The 26230-nt window shown below is 40.7% G+C and overlaps 2 protein-coding genes across 8 annotated transcripts in view; one reads left to right on the top strand and one right to left on the bottom strand.

Moving 5' to 3' along the window:
- Positions 1 to 20621, top strand: part of SGCE (sarcoglycan epsilon) — a 113248-nt gene extending 92627 nt beyond the window's left edge. Inside the window, exons 12-14 of the transcript XR_005594285.1 lie at positions 16454 to 16549; positions 17615 to 17968; positions 19704 to 20621. The gene's annotated coding sequence lies outside the window, so the exon portion shown is untranslated. The remainder of the gene's footprint in view (positions 1 to 16453; positions 16550 to 17614; positions 17969 to 19703) is intronic.
- Positions 4357 to 26230, bottom strand: part of CASD1 (CAS1 domain containing 1) — a 62448-nt gene continuing 40574 nt past the window's right edge. For 2 of the 7 annotated variants that reach the window (XM_039525537.1, XM_039525538.1), the window contains exons 11-18: positions 25977 to 26096; positions 22300 to 22456; positions 15297 to 15376; positions 12051 to 12152; positions 10571 to 10711; positions 9905 to 9982; positions 8806 to 8898; positions 4357 to 6839 (exon numbers count right to left, since the gene is read on the bottom strand). In XM_039525537.1, coding sequence (XP_039381471.1) covers positions 6573 to 6839; positions 8806 to 8898; positions 9905 to 9982; positions 10571 to 10711; positions 12051 to 12152; positions 15297 to 15376; positions 22300 to 22456; positions 25977 to 26096 — 1038 coding nt within the window. In that variant the 3' untranslated portion in view covers positions 4357 to 6572. The remainder of the gene's footprint in view (positions 6840 to 8805; positions 8899 to 9904; positions 9983 to 10570; positions 10712 to 12050; positions 12153 to 15296; positions 15377 to 22299; positions 22457 to 25976; positions 26097 to 26230) is intronic. The other 5 variants (XR_005594283.1, XR_005594284.1, XM_039525540.1 and 2 more) reach the window with 5 other exon arrangements.

The raw sequence follows: 26230 nt of genomic DNA, 5'->3' as shown, positions 1-26230 counted from the left end.
GAGAACTCGTTACACTGGACAGACCCAGACAGAGAGATTTGTGCTACGAGTCTCTATCCGCTTTTGAGAAGTGGCATGTGAGGTCTCCGCAGAAGAGAGCACGTCAGAAGACCAACACCTCAAACCATCTGTGTTGTCTTATTGTTGTTGGCCTGTTGGAAGACTATGTTGGTAATAGTGAGATTGAACTTGGCCCACTGGGAAAGAAGTAGTTGGCTGTTGGAGTTTGACTGTCCAATGCTGTGATAGCCTAGCACCCTGCTCCATGTGTCAGAGTCGGCTCTCACACGAGCATTAAAGTCTCCAAGGACAATAAGTTTGTCCTGGTATGGCACCTGTTTAATGGCCTTGCTGAGGTCTTCATAAAAAGCTTCCTTGACCTCATCTGTACGAGTCACTGTCAGCACATAGACAATGATAATGGTGGCGTACTGGTCTCTAGACAAGTTTAGGAGGAGCAGTATAAGTTGGTGTAATGGTCCCTCGCTCTCCCGTGGGGAGGGAGGCCACTCAGTCCGGTCCTATCTGGCCAGGACCAAAGTCTGCAGGACAGCCAAGTGCCCATAATAGGGCTAGGTGACCAATAGTCACAGTCAGGGTTCAGCTTGGGTTTGGGCGGCTCAAGCTGTCAATCCTTAAACAGAGTCTATAACTGAGCTGGGGGCCTGGGCTTGAGGAGGGTCAGGCGGCCAGCAACAAAACAGTCTCAGGGCTGGTTTTAGCCTGGGTGGAGCTCAGGCAGCCAGCAAAGCAAACAGTCTATAAAGGAGCTGGTAAGGGAGACTCCTCCTTCAGGGCTAGAGCTTCCCTGCACAGTGTAGGGAGTCAGCCACCCCAGGGTGGGGTGGCAGGGGGATGTGGGCCCACCCTACTCCACCACATCCCAGCAAAGGGCCCTGGGAGGGGCAGGATTGGCTGCCCCTGCGTTGGCGGGGATCCAGCCACAACACGCTGACTGAACCACACCTGGCTATGCAGCCAGCTGCTCCATGGCTGCCCCTGGGCCACTTCCTGCCTCCCCAGAGTTCGGTACCTGTGGCCTCCAGGCTTCTTCCGGCTCCTTAGGGTACACAGCAGCAGGCACTCCAGGACGGTCCTCGTCGGCATCTGGGGATCGGGAACAGCCAGGTGTAGGTTCCCCTCTGGGACACTGCAGAACAGGTGGACCGTCCTCCTCCTCTGCATGCTCTGCCTCAACTGTGCTGCAGGGCCTGCCTGTTATACTTCCAGCCACACCCCAGTACTTCTGGCAAGGGGGGTGGGGTGATCTAGGCTCCACCCTCCAAGAGGAGTGTAATGGTCCCTCGCTCTCCTGCTCAGAGGGAGGCCACTCGGCCCACTACAGTCAATCATTGACTCCCTTGGAGAGCGAGTCAAGCTTGTGGGCAATGTCAGACCGTATGGTGAAACCTACTCTTGACTGTTTTGGCTTGTCCTTGTCATTCCAGTAGTAGGTGTAGCCTGCTCCCACAGGGTGGGATTCATCAGCAAGTCTGATTTCAGTGCGGGAATGATGTATTATATCTCTTCAGTGTTTTGGCAATAGAGGCTATTCTTTGTTCTGGTCTTTGGTCATTATCAAAAAGAGTTCTGACATTGACATTTGGGTCATGCAATCTGTGAATCTTTATTTTATTTTGACTGCTAAGTTGGGTGACCAGGCAGTAGTAGTAGCCAGATGGATATCGAAAGGGTAGGTTGTGTTTAAGGTTCCTTTTCAGTCCCCTTTTCCCTGGATTGGGGAGAACAGCGCTGTGCCTAAAACGGCCTGCTTCTGTAACCTCAGGAGAATATGAGCTCCGAGCTCTGTATCTGCTGTTCTGCAGAGAACAAACTTTGCCCTAAGGCCTAGGTGTAGAGTTGTGACTAAGGACTGCCAGTGGCATTCTCTGCCTGTCCCAGTCACCACTTCCCTATTGCCCCAGGACTCTGGTAAGTTGATTGGGTTGAATTAGTTAAATGAGTTGATGGCTGAACAATGTACTCCTTTCCCAATAATATGGAGGACTCAATGGACTTCTAACTGCACTTGGGCTTCTATGACAAATTTTCAATACATACAGTGTTGACAACTGTTACATGGCACAGATTTAATGACTCAAACATTCTAATTTCCAATTTGGTATGAAACTAAATTGAAATATATTAATAGATCTTGTGAAATTAGTCTGTTTTGTTTCTATACTGAAAGTTTCTTTTTTCTATTGCTTGTTGAATATTATCAGTTCAACTGAAATAAAGAAATACATTTAGATATAGGAACAAGAAAGCACTGATTATACATAATAGCACTGGGAAATGTAAGTGAATTCCCAAGATTTACATATCTGTTGGCAGTTTAAGATCATAAATAACAAGTCTATAACAAATGAACTTTATATAGTCTGAAAAGGGTCTGATGATGTTAATGGTTTGGTATCAGCACACCTCTTCACTGTCCTTTTTGTAAAAAGCATCATTCATTTTAGACAAGTTTATCCCATCTCACAGGAACCTAATATTTCATTATTTACACATTGCAGATGGATTACAAATATGGACTCACAAAACTGTAGCTAAATAAAAATTATTATATTATATAAATTGACCACCACATTGGGGATAGTTAAAAGTGTTAGCATGTAAATTCACAGTCCTATTTTGACCATATGATTAAGATCCAAGACGGAAGAACTGAAACTCGATTGTATCATTACAATAAGGTTGAAGTGCAGCAACTTAAATGAACAGAAGGTTTTAAGGGCTTTCTTTTTTAGATATGTGAAACATCAGTTTCTGCAATAAATACAGCAGGTAAATACTTAATTTACCTACAGGATTTTGGTTACTGTTTTTATTGAGTCATGATGCCTACATAGATTCCAGTGCTATGGTAATTGCTATGGCCAACAATGGATCTCAAAGAAGGTAATGATGCCTGATGTCATAGGTTCAAAGAAACTGAGCTGATCCTGCTGGGTTTTTTTCTTTGCGTGGAAGAGATGCCCTGGTCGATATTGCAATTAACTGATATAGTTACCTTCCCATTCTAATACAATTAGTTTCAGAAGGAGTTGCCTGGCTCTGCCATCCTGATATGAAGAATATTCTTTTATGCTTTCATTCTGCATTTCATGTTTTTAGCTTCTAAACTACCACACACTTGGAAGAGAAATGCTGGGAACTGAGATAAGGGGCCTGCATCCCCTGTGTGTTGTGGATCCATGCTCTGCTGGAGTTGCTTTTGTACAGCCATAGAAGGAGATTTGGGGGGTGGGCCTAGTGGATTTACACCAATTCATCAGTTAGGCCTAAAGTTGCCAGGTGTCCAGTTTTTGATTGGAACACCTGGTCGAAAGGGCACCCTTGCAGCTCGTCAGCACCACTGATTAGGCTGTTAAAAGTGTTATTGGCAGCGCAGGCAGGCTCCCTAACTGGCTCTGCATGGCTCCCAGAAGCGGCTGGCATGTCCCACCAGCTCCTAAGCGTAGGGGCAGCCACGAGGGCTCTGCGTGCTGCCCCCTCCCCGAGCGCCAGCTCCACAGCTCATGTTGGCCAGGAACCATGACCAAAGGGAGCTGCGGGGGCGTGCCTGCAGGTGAGGGCAGCGCATGCTGTGCAGAGCCCCCTGGCCATACCTGTGCCGGTCGCCTCCTGAGGTAAGCGCCACCCAGAGCCTGCACCCCTCCGCACTTCCTGCATCCCAACCCCCTGCCCCAGCCTTGAGCCCCCTCCCCCACACCAACCCTCTGCTCCAGCTCAGAGCTCCCTCCTGCACCTTGAACCCCACACACCCAGTGCAGAGCCCGTACCACCTCCCACACCCCAACCCCCTGCTTCAGCTGGAGCCCCCTCCTGCCCCCCTCACTCCCTCCGCACCCCAACCCCCTGCCCCAGCCTGCTGAAAATGAGTGAGTGAGGGTGGGGGAGAGCAAGTGGCAGAGTGACAGGGGATGGAGTGAGTGGGGAATGAGGCCTCAGAGAAGGGCCGGGGCAGGGCAAGGGTGTTTTGGTTTTCTATGATTAGAAAGTTGGCAACCTTACCTAGGCCTCGGCACACGTGAGGGTTGCTGAATCCCTGAGGCTACAGTAGTGACAATGGAGCAGCCACACTGTCATACTTTGGCTTGCTGCGGAGGATTCCTTCTCTCTCCACCTGACCTTGTAACCATATACACAGCCCTGTTACTTCTGCTGTTTGTGAGGGTGAACATTTTCCCTTAGAAAAGGATTAGCTGAATTAATAGTGGGTAGGGAATTATTTGGAGGTGCCCTATAACTGAACCTCTGACTTTGGCTAGGCATACTAATAAGTTACCACCGATCTAGGTTTAAACAATAAGAAAAATATAACAAAGAGCCCATGAGTGATGCTCCTTGCAGTACAAAAATAAGCATCCACAGCACATTTATTTAATGTTTAAATTACTTCATATTTTCACATAACCTTAAAAGAAAATATATTTCTCCCACATACAGTAATAGCAAACAAGTGCACTATTTCAAACATTAAAAATAATCTTTAACCAAATCTGTACAACAGATAAATAAAAATGATATCTACAATACTTAGTTTGTGAAGAAGAAAACCAAAAAATTCCCCCAAAACTCACTTTTTCTTACTTCTAACAATGGCACAGATGTAGGTTGTACATCCTGTCCATAGCAACTACCTTGACAGTGCTCAGCTATACCATGTCTTTCAATAAATCAGCTGTACTGATCAGTGGCTAAGGATGACTTTCCAAACACCGGAAATAATGTCCAAAAGAAAACATAACTGACAAAATGTTGAGTATCTTTCCTCAAGCTTGTTAATAAAACTAGTTGACATACTCAAGGTTGTTGAATTAATGCACTAAGAGTTTATTCTTGAAACTTGTATTATCTTTTATCGTGCTATCTTCCTCTCATTGCTGGCTCCATCATTCTTACAGAAATTGTTTTCTTTACTGGAACAAAATTTTGCAGCTATTCTTTCACTGTCAGGAAAGTTTTCCTACAGACATAGGTGGCTTTGCAAGTTCGGACTCCACAGTTCAACTGAGATAACATCAGAAAATACATAAATATCAGAACACTTACTGTATAAATTAAGATTCATATAGTTTATCACTACATATAATTGCACATATGCTGAGAAAACAATGTCGTATTCATTCTCTGTCCAAAAGGAGGACAGAATGAAGATGCACATGAACCTCCAAGCATTACGTAACCCAAACTCACAAAAACCTGTGAAGACTATTATGGTTCAACGGAACAAAGTATCACCGTACTTCCATTGAATTTGCAGAATTTAAAATTACAACCTATCAGTTCTAATTTGAAGTGCTATTTCTTTCAGTTCTATGCTGTATGCTAAAGAAGGTTACATGATAAAGAAAAAGCCTTTGATTCTGAGTTTGAATCACAGCAACAAAGGAAAGATACTGCTAAATAGGAAGGAAGAATTGGCTTTTCTGAACAATGAACCTCAACCTTATTTCATTGTTATTTTAAAAAGGGACCCATTGTCCACAGCTGGCCAGACTGCTAGTCAACCAATCTTTCCCATGCAGGCTTGCTTTCCACGCACGATCTGGGGGTTCTGAGGTTGTTGTGCCCCTGCTATGCCCTTCTCTGTAAGATCTGAATACAGTAGATGTATGACTGGAAAAGGGTGGGAATTTCCCCAACTTTTTAACATTCAGCTGAAATATTGCTTATCATTGTTTTTTCAGTGGGGCTGTATTAATATTGTGAACTACAGAGAGTTTGAAAGAGCAATAATTGGAAAATGCTGATGAAAAACCAAACATACTTGTAGAAAATTCAAAATAAAATTACTTATACATTCTTAACAAATCCCACATTTCCAGAACTGAAAAATATTTCCTGAAACTGCCTTCAGGGGAAAAAAAATATACAAAACACCTATGAAGTACTGTGTAAACCTGGCTAGAATGTTACATGGAATCACTTTAAATTGAGGGGGTTTGTTCAATGCATAAAGGGTTTCATATACTACATACTAGCTACACCCAAAACACTGATCCCGAAACAATGAGTTAACACTTAGTTTAGAAAAATGACCCTGATTACCAGTAAGATAACTTCATTTTAAAATTAGCAAAAAATGACCATTAGCTAAAGATCATACATCAGGTCTGCTTTGTTGTTACAAAAAGTTTCTTGAGGAGAACAATTAAAGCATGTCTCTTGTATACTGTAGTATGCTAGTAAATATCCACGAGTTGGTGTATCAAGGTAAAGTTAATTCAGTAATTTCCAAATTATGCTGCCAAGCCACCCATTTCTCTTCTTCATGTTACATTTAAACAGATATGTAAACAGAAATATATATATCCAGTAGAAAAAAAGACTTGTTTTTCCACATGCAATTCTGTACAGTGCATTCTTGTTTCTCAGGTTCCTGTGAGAAGGATATTTCCACACAAAATATGTACATTTCCATTATATACACATTCCATAGACTTCATTTAGATGTCCTGCTGCTGAGCACTGTACAAGTTTTTTGTATCTCCAGTTAAATATTTTTCTTCAGGCAGACACAAAGTAAGCCTGAAGTAAGTTTTAAGGACTTCTTGAAGTTAATGCCTTGATTGATCTTGAATTGCTGCCAAAAAGAGGAGTCCAGAAAAAAACCCAGCTATACATAGCAGCCTTCTAAGCAGAGTTGCATTATCTTTAGGAACAACCATCTGTGCTAGATCGTTAGTGATCTGAGAAATTTCATGTGCCACACACACAAATATAAAAGTGCTGACAATTATGTTGAGCATTGGATTTCCAGGAATGAGCACCAAGATCCCCTTTGTATCTGCTGCCAGCCAGATGTGGTATTGGCAGATGAACAGCTAGAAGGAAAAGAGATTCAGTTTACAAATTTAAATATAAATAAGAATATAATCATTACTACTACATTAGCTGATTCAGGACTTACTCCTGTTAAAGGTGTAAACAGTGAAGTTGCAAAGTTTGGAGATGATACAAAATATCTTAAGATAGGTAAGGCCAAAGCAGACTGCAAAGAGCTACAAAGCAATCTCACCCAACTGGGTGACCGGGCAAGACAATGGCAGATGAAATTCAGTGTTGATAAATGCAAAGTACTGCACACTGGAGAACATAATCCCAACCGTACATACAAAATGATGGAATCTAAATTAGCTGTTACTACTCAACAAAGAGATCTTGAGTCTCTGTGGATAATTCTCTAAAAACATCTGCTCAATGTGCAATGGCCGTAAAAAAGCTAAGCAAATGTTAGGTATCATTAAGAGAGAGATAGAAAGTAAGATAGGCAATATCACAACGCCACTATATAAATCCCTGGAATACCCACACCTTGAATACTGCATGTAGTTCTGGTTGGAAAAAGTACAGTGAAGGGCAACCAAAATGATTAAGGGTATGAAGCAGCTTCCATCTGAGGAGAGATTAAGAAGACTGGGACTGTTCATCTTAGAAAGCGATAACTAAGGGGAGATATGATAGAGGGCTATAAAATCATGAATGGTTTGGAGAAAGTGAATTAATAAGTGTTTTACCCCTTCACATAACACAAGAACCAGGGGTCATCCAATGAAATTAATTGGCAGCAGATTTAAAACAAATGAAGTACTTCTTACAGTCAATCTGTAGAACTTGTTGCCAAAGAATGCTGTGAAGGCCAAAAGTATAACTCGGCTAAAAAAAGGATTAGATAAGTCAATGGAGGATAGGTCCGGGGATGGCTATTAGCCAAGATGATCAGGGATGTAATCAAATGCTTTGGATATTCCTAAACCTCTGACTGTCAAAAGCTGGGACTGGATGACAGGGAATGGATCACTCAACCATCCTGTTCTGTTCATTCCCTCTGAAGTATCTGGCACTGGCCACTGTCGGAAGACAGGATAGTGGGCTAGATGGACCATTGGTTTGACCTGGTAAGGCCATTCTTACATTCTTATGAGTATCAACTAAATATAAGGTGGAACAGATTATTAAGCATAAGGGGTTAAAACATGATGTAAGAAACCACTCAAAATGAAGTGGGAAATTAACACCTCTGCAGTCATAGGACATGGGATGGTTAGTAGGTTACAAATTGTTGGGAACTTAAATTCTAACTCTGATAGACATTAAGGGCACGTCTTCACTGGCAACGTTAAAGTGCTGCCACGAATCGTGGCATACCGCTGAGAGAGAGCTCTCCCAGGGCTCTAAAAAAACCCACCTCCATGAGGAGCATTTCTCCTAGTGCTGGTGCACTGTCTATACTGGCATGTTACAGCGCTGAAACTTGCAGCGCTCAGGGGGGTGGTTTTTCACACCCCTGAGCGAGAAAGTTGCAGCGCTATAAAGTGCCAGTGTAGACAAGCCCTAAAAATCATAGTCTCAGAGACACTGGTTTATGGCTCATTACAACAATTTGTAACCTACAACCCTCCTTTGACGTATGACTGAAGAGGTATTGACTGCCCACTTCATTGTAAGTGGTTTCTTGCAACATGTTAAATGCTTACACTTAACAATGTGTCCCTAGTATTTAGCTGTGATACTCTGGTTACCTTTGCCAGACCTAAAGAAGAGCTCTGTGAAGCTCAAAAATTTGTCTCTTCCACCAACAGAAGCCAATCCACTAAGAGATATTACCTCATCCATCTTGCCTCTCTCAATGAAGAATATCAACAGCCACAGTTGGATATTTTTGGTTCATTTGCTTTGATATGTTTTTATTATTTATTCAGTTACACTACAATGTACATTATAAACCCACCATTTATAGATTCCTAAAATGAAACACCCTATTATTGCATTTGTGATCACTCTACTTACCTCTAAAGAAATTCTGCCAAACCAGGCAAAAAATGAACTGTATACAGAACGGGCATATCCAGGAATGTTCCTGATGAGGATAAAAGCTAAAATCTAAACAGAGATTATGCATTATAGCTAAGTAGGAAAACTAATGTAATCAAATATTTTTGCTATATATGCACATATTAAAAACTTAAAAAATACATACAGTATATACGTAATATAAGCATGTGCATAAATGTTTGCAGGATCAGCGCTACACTATATGCAGTAGAACCTCAGAGTACGAACACCTCAGGAACGCAGGTCGTTTGAACTCTGAACAAAATATTATGATTGTTCTTTTAAAAGTTTAGAACTGAACATTGACTTAATGCAGCTTAGAAACTTTACTATGCAGAAGAAAAATGCTGCCCTTCCCCCCTTTTAGTAGTTTACATTTAACACAGTACGTATTATATTTGCTTTTTTTTTTGGTCTCTGCTGCTGCCTGAGTGTGTATTTCTGGTTCCAAATGAGGTATAGGGTTGCCTCATCAGTTTGTAACTCTGAGATTCTACTGTATATTAATTAGTATTCAGGTACGGTGTACAGCCATGAATGCGTATTTTAATTTTTATATATAAAGATATCTATATTTATTTTACACGAGGATATATATGTAGTGCATATATGTGTGTATGTGTGTATATATATATATATATATACACACACACACAAACATATATACCCTTGTATAAAATAGATATATAGATATCTTTATATATAAAAATTACAATACATATTCATATATATATATATATATATATATATATATCAGTATATTAGTATGTAAATAAATTGTACACACATACTGATATAGCTACACTCTTACATTTATACACAGAACAGAATGAAAATGTGGTGTCACAATATGTAAATAAAATGCTAAATTTTAAACTTTATATTACACAGGTCAAAGAAAAATAACCAGCAATGTAACAAGTCTTTTTTCACATTCATACATGAAAATAATGTTAATCAACTGATGTTAAGTGCTAAGACATCAGAGACAGACTATATATATTTTTTTTAATAGAGTCTAGATTCTGGCACTAAAGAAAAGGAGCATAATTACCTGCACTACAGAAACAGAAGGATGCAGTTCATTGCACTCAGTTTTGTTTTTACAGCTACTAGCCCAGATAGAGTAGGTCTACAAGATATAAATATACATATCAGTCTGTTTGATGACTGTGCTTAAGAGATTTTAAAATGTTACAACAGGATAAAACATTTTAAAATATGTTAAAACAGCAGCAGTGTGGTGTGGGGAGAGAGGAGTCAATTCTTTACACTTTCTAGTGAGTTATGCATTTCTTAAACACTGTTTTGCAGCTGATGAATGCAATAATCATTTGTACTCGAAAATACAAAAAACCCCACTGCTGACAATTTTGTTAATCACATTTAGACATTAGGTAATTTCTTGACTGTTTATACAGGTCATCTACCACTCTATTCTTACTAAGATCATCCAAGATATTCAACTGGAGAAGCTGTAATATTTAAATCTACAATAGACTTTTTATTTTTTTTATTTTTTTTTTTTAAAAGAGTCCATTGAAGGTTTAGGATGGGTAGTAGCTATTTATAAAATATAGCTGAAATAAACTTCTGCAATCCAAGACCATCTCTTATGAAATGTCCACTCATTGCTACACAGGAACTTCTCCAGAAAGCTGACCATCCTCAGGATGACTGTTTTAAATTTACAAAATTTCAGTTCATATTGTGGACTTACCAAAAAGCAAACTACAGAAATAAATAGTAAAACATTTGAAATTTTGTTGGAGAAGAGAGGCTCTCCTTTCCCTTCCGAAAGCAGCTGATGCTTTCCTAATGCCAGATAAATAAAAGCGAACATCATCCCGTGAAAGACTACCTGCAAAAGAAAAACAGGGTAACTACTTACTCGTGGCATTTAATAACACAGGTAAAAACACCAAGGTAACAGGGTTGTTAAGATACTTGGTCTAGGATGTTACGCCAAACTCCTCCATTAACATCAGGCTGTGGTTCAGAGCGCTGCCGCCGCTGCCTGTTTTACATTTTTTGGTGTTCTGGCACTTTAGCACATCCCCAGAATGCAAGGTATGCTTCACAAACTGCAACATTTGTGAGATTTGGAGTTTTGTTAAGTATACAGCTCTCCACGGGGCATGCAAAAAATGTAAGCAGTTATTAAAATTGGCAGCAGAGGGAGAAGGTGTACCTTTGATTGGTCCCAGACCACCCACAATGGGGAGCAGAAAGAAGAATTTGAAGATTGCTGCACCCAACCACAGCAGGCAAGACAATGCCTTCCGGAAGAGGTCAGAGGAAAAATATGCTCTGGTCTCACATCCTTCCACTACCCAAACAAGATACAGGATTGAACAGGCAGAAATTTCTCTCTCTCTGCCAGCAAACCACACTGTGGGGGAAGAGGAATGCCTTCTCGAAAAGCTATTTTAAAACACAGTATTTAAAATATATTTATAAACAATAAGATAAAAATAGCATCTCTACATAAAAGGTGAAATAAATTCTAGATCAAGGCGTTCTGATTTTAGCAGCACAGAATATTCAAAAGGAACACTCCCATGGAAATGGCAACAAAGAGTCCTGTGACCTTATAGACTAACAAATGTATTGGAGCATAAGCTTTTGTGTGAATGATGACATGGGTATTCACCCACGAAAGCTCATGCTCCAATACGTCTGTTAGTCTATAAGGTGCCACAGGACTCTTTGTTGCTTTTTACAGATCCAGACTAACATGGCTACCCCTCTGATACTTGATCCCAGGGAAATGTCATTAATTTATAAATTATGTTGTTTATATAATTAAAGTTTCTTTCGAGGTTCCTTTAGGTTTTTAAAAAAATATTTACCATTTACAATTTCAATTTCCTGAAGAATTTAGCCTTGAAGTGCCAAAGAAGTCAGTTGTCTCCCAGCAAAATTTAAGTCTGGGACAAGACAGAATATGCCGAGCTCTGAGTATGGACACTTTATAGGCTCAGCATATAAACAAGTCAGCTTCCATCTTTTCTGCATGGCTTTGACAAATACTTGAAGTAAAAGTGGATGCTCCCAGGCCCTACAACAAACCATTGCCTGGAACTTCAAATTTATTTTTTCCATGGGAAGAGGGAGAAGTAGATTATAAAAGTTAAAATATGTTCAGGAATACTTCTTAAAACACAAGACCACAATTAATTTATGAAAGGATTACATACATAGCGGTCTAGCTTCCACCTAAACCACCATTCATAGACATTTCCATTCAGCTCAAAACATGTGGACAATGGCCAAAGAGAAAAAATCTTCTCAAATACACCCTGCAAAATACAAACATGGCAAGAATGTTAACATTGACTTCAACCCCATTTAATAAATTTAATTCATTTAATTAAATTTTAATACCATCGTACCAGTACTAAATCAGTTTAATTGGCCTCACCTAAAAATAAAGTCAACAGGACTTGTGCACACTCTGCCCTCTCAGGATAAGGCCCAGAATACTTATGTCAGTTAATGTTGGTTTAATAGTTCAATTTTCACATCAATTAATTTTAAAGCAGGTAGGACAGTTGTCTACATTGCCTGTGTCATGTTCTACTATGTACAGGCCAGAGCCTGAAACAAATTCCTTCCTTAAAAAAAGAAAACTCTGAAATGAGTGCAGATAAATTTTTGAACGGCAAAACACTACAGATGTACAGTTAACCTGCAGCATACTTCCCATTCCCTACATTTAATTTAAACACTGCATATTCTCAGATATGGAAGAAGTAAAAATGTGTTGTTTGTTTCATATTATCTAATTGAATGAACCTATTTTAATACAAGTGTTAGATATACACATCTGATACTCACTAGACAATATCCCCAAACTGCTGCCTGACCCCACTCTCCCTTAAACACAAATTGGAAACACACACCTTGTTATTCTGTGTGCCTCTGACTGTATCATGATGTACTGTACAGTATTTCCTAATCCTCCCTCCCTATCTGTAGTCAGTGCAGTTCTCAGCAGACAGAAGGAATAAATTAATGGTCTCCTTCTCAGAGATCATTGTTCATACCCCTCCATGAATTAGCTTGCAGAAAGTGTTCCTCCAACTGTAGGGAAGAAGGCGGCCAGTCTACCATTCCTACAGGAGATTAAAATCTTTACTAATGACTAGAAGTGGTTGAAAAGTACCTGAAACTATTCCTGAATTTCTTTTATTTTTCTGATCAACTTAAAGGGTAGTTGAAGTTTTCTGAAAATTCCAAGTTTCAACTAAAAAATGTGTTAAACATTTTCCCCACATTTTTCAATCAGCTGTACCAGTGAATAATCTTGTTTCAATCATTCTGAGGAGCTGGAGTTTTAAGATTATTCCAACGTTATTGGGCCCTATTATAAATGTGTCAGAAGTATGCCATATTGTGTTAGATTGCAAGCTCTTTGGAGAAGAGACTGTAATTTTATTCTGTGTTTCCATAGAACCTAGCTCAGTGGGATCCTGGTCCATGACTTATGTGCTCTGTTAATACAAGGCCGCTGCTGCTCTAACCACAGGGCAGTGCTACCCTCCCTGAGCCAGGATTAGAGCTTGGGAGTCCTGCTCTCTAACAGAGGTGTGTGACTGACTGGCAAAGTGTGTCATGTTCCCCTCTGTGGCTGCTCCCCTAGGGATCAATAGTTATAATGAGATAGCCTAATTTTGGCAATTAATTGGTCTTTGACTACTAGCAGTAAATATGCCCAATGGCTTGTGATGTGATGTTAGGTGGGGTGGGATCTGAGTTACTACAGAGAATTCTTTCCTGAGTGCTGGCTGGTGAATCTTGTCCACATGTTCAGGGTTTAGCTGATCGCCATATTTGGGGTCGGGAAGGAATTTTCTTCCAGGGCAGATTGGCATAAGCCCTTGGGGTTTTTCACCTTCCTCTGCAGCAAGGGGCACGGGTCACTTGCTGGAAGAGTCTCTGCACCTTGAGGTCTTTAAATCATTATTTGAGAACTTCAATAAATCAGACACAGGTTTGATACAGGAGTGGGTGGGTGAGATTCTGTGGCCTGCGTTGTGCAGGAGGTCAGACTAGATTATTGTAATGGTCCCTTCTGACCTTAAAGTCTATGATTCTATGATAATTTGAATATTTCTGCAGATAGATGTTATTCCCTATGCACCATGACAGAAATGCTCTGAAAGGCATCTGACATTTCCCTCTAATTTACCATTGATAAAAGCATCTACCATCTTTCCTCTCACCACTCGATTTTGCACTGTGGGCTTAAATGGAGACAATAAGTTATGTGTTGGCAGTACTAATACTCTGTACCCTGTACATGATACAGTACGTGGTAAGTCATGCATTTGGCATGAAATTCACAATGATACAGAAGATCGACACAAAGCAAATCTTCAACAATAGATCTCCTGGAAATCTGCATAGGCATGAATTTCACCCATGAGAGACTGACATCCTCCAAACAGTGCAGACCTTCCTGTTTCTAAAGTTTTCAATAGACAAATGGCAGCAAAATTAGGCCTTCCATGTCATTTTCCAATGACTTCTGTGCCACATTTGCTTGGTTTCTATGTCAAAGTGAGATCTGTCTTTTTAAATTTACATTTTTATCTGTTTTCAATCATAGGAAATGTAGTGAAGAAAAATGAAATCTTTCTAACTCCTGGTACTACAGCTCAACCTGGCATCTGAAAGTCAAACTGTTCTTTGATTTGTACATCGCTCATCACTGACAAAATTTCTGGCATCAGGACAATTTTGTTGAGATGCATGAGAAAACAGAATGCAACTTGCTCTTCTGCAACTATACTGGCCATAAGCACTAACAGCACAACCTTCCCCCAACCCCCAATAAATTAGCCAGACAGGCCCTGAAAGATAAAAATAAAGCTGATCTCTCAATTTACATAACATTGTAGGAAAGAACAATGACTTTTAAAAGTGTTGTGAGAAACAAACAAAAAGTAGGATACTGAAAATTCCAACTTCCCAGATAAAATAGATATGAAAAGGAGGCATTTAAATATTCAATTTTTTCCCCCATACTCTCCTATATAGTAACAGAAAACTGGTCATAATGTTCTCTTCAGAGTGGCTTTCTAAACATTTGTAAACATTGAATCCATCTCCCCTTGTAAGTATTCTCACACTTCTTATCAAACTGTCTGTACTGGGCTATCTTGATTATCACTTCAAAAGTTTTTTTCTCTTACTTAATTGGCCTTTCAGAGTTGGTAAGACAACTCCCACCTTTTCATGCTCTCTGTATGTGTATATATATATCCTCAATATGTGTTCCATTCTATGCATCCGAAGAAGTGGGCTGTAGCCCATCAAAGCTCATGCTCAAATAAATTTGTTAGTCTCTAAGGTGCCACAAATACTCCTGTTCTTTTTCCAAACTGAATACACAGGCTACTATTCATTCTCTAAGGATACAATAAGTATAATTTACAAACCTGAGAATTTGCTAGAAAATATATACATGCAAGTAAGGAAATTAGTTTCAGCAGTAAGCCAAAGTGCCAGAAACAGTTCCCTGTGGGAGAATTGAAAAAATCAATGAGTATCTGGCTCTTATTTTTCAAAACAAAAACAAATGATACAGTTAATAAGAAGTCAGTAGCTGTGTCACACAGATATCTTGTATAATTTAATATGTATATTGTCCAGGTATTTGCCAGTCCCAGTTTGCCATTATCCAAACATTTTAATTTGGTGATTTTGCTTTCTTTCATATAAAGTAAAATCCACACCATGAACATTCACAATCATAAATTCACACATTATTTTATCCTCTGATGCACAAGTACAACCCCTTCTGGCTTGAATGAGACTGATGTGCACATATCCAAGGGCACACTTTAACCCTACAAACGCATTAAAGGAGTGAGGTACTATGAGGCACATCTAATTTTGCTCCTCCTAAGCTGAACTGGTCAGTTGAGGAGCTGTATCTTGCCAAGGCTAGCCAAAAGGAACAGCTCCCTCCGGCTGCTGGTTGACACAGTTTTGATCCCACAACTCAGCTGTGCAGCGGAGAATGGCTCTCACTCCTGCTTCAAAGATTGGAAGCAGGCAACAGGCACAGAGCTGAAGGAAAGTGGTCATTGAAAGGAGCTTTCAGGAAGTAGTGCTGTGAGGTCCACAATGGGACTTCTGTTGCACAGTGCACATGAGGAAGGAGGAGCTGTTGTAAGACAAATATCAGGGTGCTACATATAATCTCGTGACCTGGTTGTCAGTGCTTTAAAATTAACAGTAAACATTCTGCACATCGTTTCAAAGTACAGGCCAATTACCAGTTCTGCAGTATGTATTCCAGATGCACGTTTAAAGTGCTCCACTATCAAAAATGCAATCTACACAATTGGAATATTACACCATTAATATGTGAGGGAAGAAGTTACTCACCTTGTGCAGTAACTATGGTTCTTTGAGATATGTCCCCCTATGGATGCTCCATTGTAGGTATATGTGTATCCCTGCACTTCTGATCAGAGATCTTTGGTAGCAGTGTCCATTTGGCCTGCATGTGCTCTCTCTCCTTGTGTTCTGCTTCGAGGCTAATTAATGCTGCGCAGGCCAACCACCCTCACTTCCTTTTCTACCGCAGAGTCCCTATCAAGAACTCCAAAGTAAAGGAGAGGAGGGCGGGTTCCAGAGCACCAAAAGTGGGACACACCTCAAAGAACCATCATTACTGCACAAGGTGAGTAACTACTACTACTTCAAGTAGTGTCCCTATGGGTGCTCCACTGTAGGTGACTCCCGAGCAGTATTCCTAATGGGAGGTTCGGGCTTCGAAGTTGAGTGTTATGGATAATACTGCTGCGCTGAAGCTAGCATCAGAAGAAGAGTCCCCAATAATCATACAGTATTCTGCGAAGGTATGTACAGACGCCCAGGTGGCTGCTCTGCAGATTTCTGAGATAGGGACATTCTTGAAGAAAGCGACAGAGGAAGAAACGGACCTCATGTTGCGTGTGAGAATTCCAGATGGAGACATTATGTTGCGAACATGATAGCAGAGCTTAATATTGTTCGAGACTCACTTAGAGAGCCTCTGGGGCGATATTGCTGTGCATTTAGACCTTTCCGCAATGGAAAGGAAGAGCTTGCGAGATTTCCTAAAAGTCTTCATCCTGTCCAGGTAGAAGGCCAGAACTCTCCTAACATTTAGCATGTGGACTATGGCCTCTCTGTTATAACAGTGAGGCTTAGGATAAGAGGTTGGGAGATTAATTGGTCAGTTCATGTGAACAAAATGAGGAATAAACTTTGAGTGTGGTCTGAGAATAACCTTGTTGTGAAAGAATTCTGTAAAGGGGGGGTGCGTCATAAGTGCATCTATTTCCCCTATTCTCCTAGCTGACGTGATGGCCACGAGAAATGCGGTTTCATTGACAGGTGTGTAAGTGAACAAGTGGCCATAGGTTCAAGGCTCTTTAAAACTAGATTTAGGTCCCATGCTGGAGTAGGGCATCTGGGCTGTGGCAAAAGGTTTGTTATGCCCTTGAGGAACTCTTTGTGGTTGGGTGTGAGAAAACTCTTGTGGATGTAAAGTCACTATGGCTGCCAGGTGTACCTTGAGCAAACTGAGGAATAGCCTCGTTTTCTTAAGAGCCAGTATGTAATCTAACGCCACAGGGAGAGCAGCATGTCAGGATAATTTGCCTGGAATCACAGCAAACCTGAAACCTGGACTGCTTCTGCAGGTAAGTATAATGGGTAGCCGATTACCGACTGTCTAGTAACACTTTCTGTATCTCCTCAGAGAAGGTACTCTTTCTGTGTTGGAACCAAGAAAGAGCCAAGCCTTGAACCGGAGTATCCACAGGTTGGAATGGAGAGTGTCTCGTTTGTTCTGTGAGAGGAGTAAATAGTGGGTTGAAGACAGATGGGTGGACGCATCACCAGCTGTGACAGGTACGAATACCACATCTGTCCTAGTCAGATGGGAGTAAAAAGTTTGCTTTTTCTCTTTTTATTTTCAACAGGACCTTCACCATCAGAGGGAACAGGGTAAAGGCATAAAGATGACCCTCATCCCATAGAAGAAGGAAACGTCCCCTAATGAGTGCTGTCCAAGGCCAGTCCTGAAGCAACAGTATGGGCATTTCCTGTTCAGGTAAGTAGTGAACAAGTGTATTGATGGTGTCCCCCATTGACTGAACATGCTGTGAAGTATTGCTGGGTTCAGTTCCCACTCATTGTTGTATGAGAACATGCAATTGTGACTGTCCGCTGTTGTGTTCTGCACTCCCAGAAGGTAGGCTGTTGATATTAGAACATTGTGGCAGATGCACCAGTTCCATAGCTTTAGTACTTCTGTGCAGAGAGAGGCTGATCTGACGCCTCCCTGATGATTTATGTAGTACACGCATGCAATGTTATTGGTTATGACCTTTGTGTGTGTACTTTTGATCAGTGGGAGAAAGTAAGCGCAAGCATTCCTGACTGCCCTGAGTTTGAAGAGTTGATGTGGAGAGTTCTCTCTATGGGCGACCATTTGCCCTGAGTTCTGAGGTTGTTGAGGTGTGCACCTCAACCCATGAGGGATGTGTCCATAGCGAGAATTGATGTCAGGGAAGGGGAGGAGAGGCTGAGTGAACAGGACCCCCAGGCAAACGTTTCCTGCATCTTTTCACCAATCCAGGAAGTGTTTGACCCTGGAAGGCATCCTGTCTCTCTGCGGCCTGTAAACCGAGCTGGCCCATGTCTGCAGACACCTCATGTGCAGTCTGGCATGAGATATTATGAACATACCGGCAGCTATGTGCCCCAGAAGCAGGAAGCAATGTCTGGCAGAACTCTGAAGGCTTGCTTGAACTGTCTCTATAAGCATGGACATGCTGTGAAATCTGTGTTGTGGGAAGAGCGCTCTCACTTGCAGTCAAGGTCACCTCCCATAAACTCCAGGAGTTGTACCGGAGTTAAGGTCAATGTTTGGATGTTGATTTGCAGGCCCAGGTTGTGAATACATCCACAGTTCTGTGGGTAGCACGTAGAACTTCTTCAAAGAAGTGGACCCTCAGGAGGCAGTTGTCCAAGTATGGGTAGATCATGATCTCCTGGGTATGTAGGTGAGCTGCCACTACAGAAAGGATCTTGGACAATACTCTGGGAGCCCAGGAGAGGCCAAAGAGGAGCACGCTGTACTGGTCCTGACTCAGAGTAAATCTGAGATATCAATCCTACCATCTCACAGATGATTCATGGAAATACACGTCTTGGTGGTCCAGGTCTGAGAACCAATCTCCCTATTCCAGAGATAGAATAATCGCTGCTAGTGTGACCATCTTGCATTTTTGGGCCTTGAAGTATTTGTTCAGTGCCTTGAGGTCCAGTATGGGTCTCCAACCTCCCTTTTTCTTGGGGATCAGGAAATAGAGAGTAAAACCCTCTGGCGTGGAGATGTAGATGGACAGGTTCTATGGCTTCTAGGTGGAGGAGATGATCTATCTCCTGTTGCAATAATCTCTCATGAGAAGGGTCCCTGAAGAGGGACGGGGAAGGGGGATGGAGATGGAGTGGATTGAATACCCATTGGAAATAGCCTCCAAAACCCATCTGTCAGATGTCATGTGTTCCCAGTTGTGGTGGAACAAAACAAGGCAACATCCAAAGGGATGCAACGGGTTGGGAAGTGGCAGCTGATTTTGAAGGGAGTGGCCTCAAACAGGATGTCAAAACTGATGTTCTGAAGTGACACACTGTGATGTTGAAGATTGAGGGCCTGTCTATGTCTCTGGAATTTGGATTTCTTTCTCTGTGGCTTTTAGTAGTGTTGTGGTGGGAACTGTGGTGCACGCAGTTTGCAAGAAGACTGAGGACTAAATTTTCTCTTTTGTCTGGTTGTATAGCTCTCCAGTGACTGAAGTTTGGCTCTGGAATCCCCAAGTGTGTGGAGCGATGCATCGGTCTTCTCAGCAGACAACTCAGAGCCATGGAAGGAGAGGTCTTCAACAGTTGTTTGCACCTCCTTTGGGAAACCTGAAAGCTGGAACTACGAAGCTCTTTGCATCACAACTGCTATTGAGATGGACTGGGTCACTGTATCAGCTGCATCAAGCACTGCCTGGAGTGCTGTTTTGACCACCAACTGCCCTTCATTGATAATGGCTCGAAATTGTTCCCATTATGATTCAGTGAGATGGTCAATAAAGAGGTTAAGTTTGGTATAGTTCATGTAATCATATTTTGCTGTTAAGGCCTGGTAGTTTGCAATTCTAAATTGCAGAGTAGCAGATGAGTAGGCCTTTCATCCAGATAAGTCCAGATGCTTCCAATCCCTATCATAAGGGGTGGACTTTGAATGCTGCTGCCGGCCACGGGAGTTCACTGCATCTATCACAACGGAATTAGGGGGAGGGTGGGGAAAAAGAAATTCTGTATCCCTGGTGTTGCCTTGAATTTAAGGGGTGTGTATACCCCAGAATGTAATCAAGTTAATTGGAGCCATATTATGTGCATTCAGCCACCCTGAATTAATGAAATAAAACACCACATAGTTAAGGGTTAATTTGAAGACAGGCTTTTAGAAGCAAGGTCATCTCTAGCTGGCAGTTTCTGCTAATCAGAATAAAAAAAGGGAATAGACAAGTAAACAACTAAAATTAAAAATCTTAATAAAAAATCTAAATGCCTCTATTATTAAAAATTTATTAAGAATTAAGTAAAAAAATCATCATAACCTATGTTTTATAAGAATTAGTTACAAAAAATTAGCTAATAATTTTAAAGCAATCCTCAAAAGCCATCTTAAAAAACATTTTTCCTGACACCCTTTCTCCCCGATGGGTAAACTGGCCAAAGCAAACTTGCCATTATTTACTTAATACCGTTTCAAATATTAAATATCTAAAATGTTCTAAATCTGTTGCTTATGTTTATATGTGCTTATATCTAATAAACTGCCATTTTAAAGAAAGCACGTTTACTTGCATAAATCTTATCAAACAAAATTGTTGTGTTTCCATTAATTATTTTATTTTAGGCAGCGTTAGGAATAAATTAAGTTGCTCCTGTTAAAAGTTCTAAAGACCCCAGATAACACTGGGAGGTACATAAGACATTTTTTATCATCCCATTTGCTTGTTGGTGTGGCCAATGCTGGTGTCTGCCATATAAGCTTAGCTGGGTCCAAAAGCACCTTGTTGATGGGGAGCATTATTCTGGAGGAGGAGGAGGAGGTATGTAAAATATTCAGCAACTTATGGTGAGTGTCTTTTACCTCCTTGAGAAATATCTGTAAGGTATCTGCCATCCTCTTCAGCCTTGTCTACATCTACACTACACAGTTTTATCAACAAAAGTGGAGGTTACAAAAACACAAACTAGCTAAGAACAAATTTCTAAAGAGTAAAGTATCCGTGAACGGATCCTAATTGCTCTGTCTCTAGCCAGGGATGGTTGAGAAGGAACTGAATTCGCCCATTCAGAGCTAATTAGCCTCAAGGCAATGCATGAGGAGGAGAGAGCGCATGTACATGCTGAAAGAACACTGCTACCAAAGATCTCCAATCAGAAGTGTAGGGATGCACATACATCTACAGTGGAGCGACACCATAGTGACACTACTCAAAGAAGAAGGGATGGGGATCTATGTTGTGATAGTACATAGAGTCTTTACTCTCCAGGTCACTGGTTCTAATCTAGGTGAGGTAAATGATCTCCAAAACCAGTTACCACATGACAACTGTTCATTGAGCTATAGTATGTGAAACAAGCTGGTGGTCTCACTTCAACTTTCTAAAGAACAAACATCCACATTAAGGAAATAATGCATTTAGCACCACCTTGACAATCTCAGCAAGGGGGTCATACACTGTAGCAGCAAGGAGACCCCTACTAGGTAAGAGATAACAAAACTGGCCCCTCAAGAAGAGGGTTGAGGTACATTGACAGCACAGACTAGGGGAAGTTTGCAATACTATTGCTCATGCCATCCGTTTTTAGTGAACAAAGTATTTTTCTAGAATATGAACTTTAGTTTGTAAGGTAGAAAATACACTATGCCATTCCCTCTCAAAGTTTTGTAAATAAAAGGGAAAACCATAGATAACATTAAAACTCTGAATTCAATGAATACAGGTATAGCAATCTAGGAGCAAGCTCATGTGAGGTTTTTAGCCTGCATTCAGCAATTGTTTGTTTCTTGCAGTGTTCACCAAACAATTTTCAAAACCTCAGAAATATAATTCATATTCCAACAAATTTAAGCAAGGATACAGTTCAACAAACACTTGATGTGTTCTGTTGAGAACTACAGCAAGTGAAAACTCTCTCTCCAAGTTTGGTGGACAGTGGTTTAACATATTTCCAGAATTTACTTCTACATTATTCGCATATCCACATAAAGACAAACACACTGGCTACCAAGTTTTGTATATGATTGTAACTGTGTACATTATCATGTAAACACCTTTACAGTAAAAGGAAAAACGAAATTTATTTTACCGTTTGCTTTCTTCTGGACTATCTGAGGCCATACAGCTAATGTAGCATAGATGATCATAAACCAGACAGTGACTAGTGGAACAAAGTAGTAAAATTGGTACGGTCGATCCATCACTATACATAACACCACAACCAGGAAATTGAGACGAAATAAAACCTGTGGATAGTTGGGAGGAGCAGGAAGAGAGAAGAGTTTTTTTCATTTAGGATTACCATCAAACTGGGTTTTTCTTTAACACTATACAAATTATATAGATATTATGCATATCAATTTAAACACCTACAATATTACCTTTCTTGAAATTTGAATGGCTGTCTCAATAAGCAGTTTGACCTTTAGCAAAGAAGTAGAGCTGAATGGTTGTAGTTTGTTGTTTGAACCAAGATACCATTTGACAGCAACATGGTGAGCCAGTCACATATTTTAAAAATGTATAGTGTATTCCCTCACATTAACTGGACAAAAAACCTCTACAACACAATGTATTGGAACAATTGATTGTTATGAACAACAGTGGACTTTGAGATATCCTTTCATTTTGAAAAGAGAATAATTAATAGATCTGGTAGTAGACCTGGCAGAGGTGATAGCTAGGGGGGTGAGACCTAAATGGACATTCCTGGACCAGACCATGGAGGGGACAGGGTTAAAAGTGCAGTTACTCTGAAGCTGTGACAGAGCCTAATAAGCATTCATTTGAGTGAAGCAGCCATTCCATCATCCTTTAGGGGAGCATGAGTGATCTCAACTAAAACACACAATACTTTTTTATTTTACTAATGACGAGGGAGGTCATGAGTCCAACAGGCATACAACAGCTTAAAGCTTTTAGAATTTAATTGAATGAAAATGGCTGTAGTTCAAACCAGAGATGACAGTAGTTTGTGCCATCCAAAGCAAGACCTGCAGTCTTGGAAGCAGGCAATCCAATGTGCTGGAGTGCTGAATTCAATTGCTCTTATCCACAGAGAAAGAAAAACTCCTTAAGACATAAAGGCCCATTGGTGACAACTGGCAAAGGCTTCATACTGTTCTTTACAAACAACAACTGTCTCAGACCCCACAAACTCACTACACCTAATACACCACCTTCATGGTAATTATCCATAAATACTAGCACATGAGGTCTCTACTACAAGTTTGTAATGTACCAATACTCATTAATAATTGAGAGATCTGTGCATGGGCGTGTGTCACTCAGTACCCCAAAGCAACACTTTGGCACCCCCCTATTTACCATGGATATAATTATATGTTTTATACAAAGTATGCCTTGTGATGTATTATCAGTTGAACATTAATATCCTGTTAGATTGTATGTGCTATAATTGTATGGGAAGTTATGAAGTTTTACTATGTGTGTTACTGTAATAAGTTGTAAGGTTGGGAACACTCACAACCAGCCCTTCGGGTTCAACAATGGAGCAGCCAGACACGGATAATGGCCCATCAAGGGGAATACACATTCATAAGGACTACCTTGGGAATTGTATACATTAGAGACCTCTCAGAGAGAGGACCTACACAATGGAGACTGTTTCATAGCAAAAGATCTTTGAAGCAAGCTGGAGGAACTTATAAAGGAGGAGAAGTGACATCATCATTTGGCCTCTCTCTCCCCCCCAACACCAGGAAACACATCTGGAGAACAAAGTCTGATCTGGGGAGGTGGTCCCAGGCTGGAAAGGAGAATCCTAGTTTGTGTATTAAGGAACTATACCATCAGGGTGAGACACTGCTTGATTTAAATCCTGTCTAGTTTATGGAACTCAGATTGTGATTTAATGTTTTATTTCTTAGGTAACCAAATTTGATCTATATTGCTTACTACTTACAATCACTTAAAATCTACCTTTCTGTAGTTAATAAATCTGTTTTATATTTTACCTAAAACAGTGGGTTTTGCTTGAAATGCATGGGAAATCTGCTCAGGAACAAGAGCTGGTGTATGTCCTCTCCACACTGAGGGAGGGGTGGACTGGGTAATAAACTTACACTGGTCAGGCTTCTGACCAAGACAAGTTAGTACAACTCTGGGGTCCTGGTCTGGAGAGCTGTGGGGATCAGTGGAGCCTCTCTATTGTTGATTCACGAGTAGCTGGCAAAAGCGTTCATGTAACTCAGCAGGGTGTGTCCCTGCCTGTGGATGTCTGTGTAAATGCAGTTCCTGGAGGGCTTGCAGCTTGTCACAGCATCACAGTGTGACAGGGATCCCAGGTTGGTGAGACAGAGGCCGAGGGCTCAGTGGTACCCCATTTCCAAGTTGCACCCCGGGAAACCCATCACAGGGTCATATTTAAGAAATAATATAACAAATTATTCCCTTCTGGTTTTGGAGTGAAAATGAGTCCACAGGAAATATGTCTGGGTGATCACCTTCCCAAGCTAGCTGATTATGTAATGTATTGCTCGACAGTGTATCTTTGCACCAATATAGACAAGTCAATGGAAAACCATACAAGACTCACTATAAACACTGAAACCACTTGGAAGTGAAAAGGAACAGTATGACAGTGCGGGGATTGCCCTGTCTGTGAATAAAGACAAAAAACGTATTTGGTATATCTCAGAGTGGAGCCATTCACTGAGGAGGTAAAGTGAGGGAGCTTCATGAAAGACTGAGTCCTAGCTCCTTGGGGCTACCAAGTGCTGCCAAAGACTGAACTTTAATACTTACCTTTCCTATCTAATAATGAGTGTAGGCCCCAGTTTGCATTTTACAATTTTATCTTATATGCAACCATTCTATTTGAATTTTATTCTTAAATAAATCTTATTTTGGTTTACTATAACCAAACTCAAGTGATGTGTGTGACACAGGAGTGTTGGTCTAAGGTAAAACTGTTAAATTGGGGTACACTCTTCCTTTGGGAACAGAGGATCTGGGATTTCTGTGGGTATCTACTGATCAGGGACTGGATACCATAGGGGGACACTCTGAAGGGACCCAGGGCCTGGGGTACATCTATTGTCAGCCTGCAGGGCAAATGCAGGGCTAGTATAGCCCAAAGGAGAGTACTTGAGTGGCTGATGGACCGTTTGTGTGAGGGAGCTAACACTCAGCTTTCACAGGCAAGACTTCCTCACGCAGGAGGGAGGTGGCAACATGGTGGCTGACAGCCCTGGCTGCCGTAAGCATCATCACACTCTTCACAGTGAGAAAAAATTGATTTTGTTTCCAGGCGGTAGTATCCTGGATTCACCAAATATTTATCTATTTGTATGAGACCAACAGAAAAATGTTGTCTAGTGGTATGTAAAAAAGAATATCCACATTAAACAGACAAGATGGGAGGATAGGTTGGAGAAAGAAAGATCCAAAATGGATAATTTAGATAAAGTTGGTTTCAGTCTTGCCTTTTCATAATATTACACTGGTTTATGTTCATCACTATTTACTGTGCCCAAATTCTGATGAAAATATTAAGAATGATTATTTTTCACCTCAGCCACATTCTAATGGGTTACCAGCCTTCTCTCTAAAATTTTTCATTATGTTTGTATTAGATAAACTAGATTGATCAGACTATATTAAATGGACTAGATGAGAGAGAGACAATGATCAGTTTGTTATGAATATCAACCAAAATAATTTTTATCTCAGATAATTTAGCGAGCAGAGAGATCTGAACTTGGAAATATTTTTATATAAAATCAGTGAAAGATTTATTCTTACCTGACACACTCTATACAATCCAAAGTCTCCTTTGATCCAAAAGTATGAAAAATGGCCATAACCTGTTTGGAACAGATATGCAGCAACCAGAACCCGAACGTGCATATACACAGGCAAAAACTGTTGAGAAAAATAATTTACCCTTTTACAGAGGGCCACAGAAGTGCTCTCTCTCTTTTTTTTTTTAAACACTATTAATTGTAAGTAAGTTCAGGGACAAGAGGAGAAAGTTCTTCTGTATTTTAGGCTTGTTG

Source organism: Mauremys reevesii, linkage group 2 (assembly GCF_016161935.1).
Source record: "Mauremys reevesii isolate NIE-2019 linkage group 2, ASM1616193v1, whole genome shotgun sequence".
Lineage (NCBI taxonomy): Eukaryota > Metazoa > Chordata > Testudines > Geoemydidae > Mauremys > Mauremys reevesii.
The sequence above is the reverse complement of the archived record's forward strand: the minus strand, read 5'-3'. Positions and strand labels throughout refer to the sequence as shown.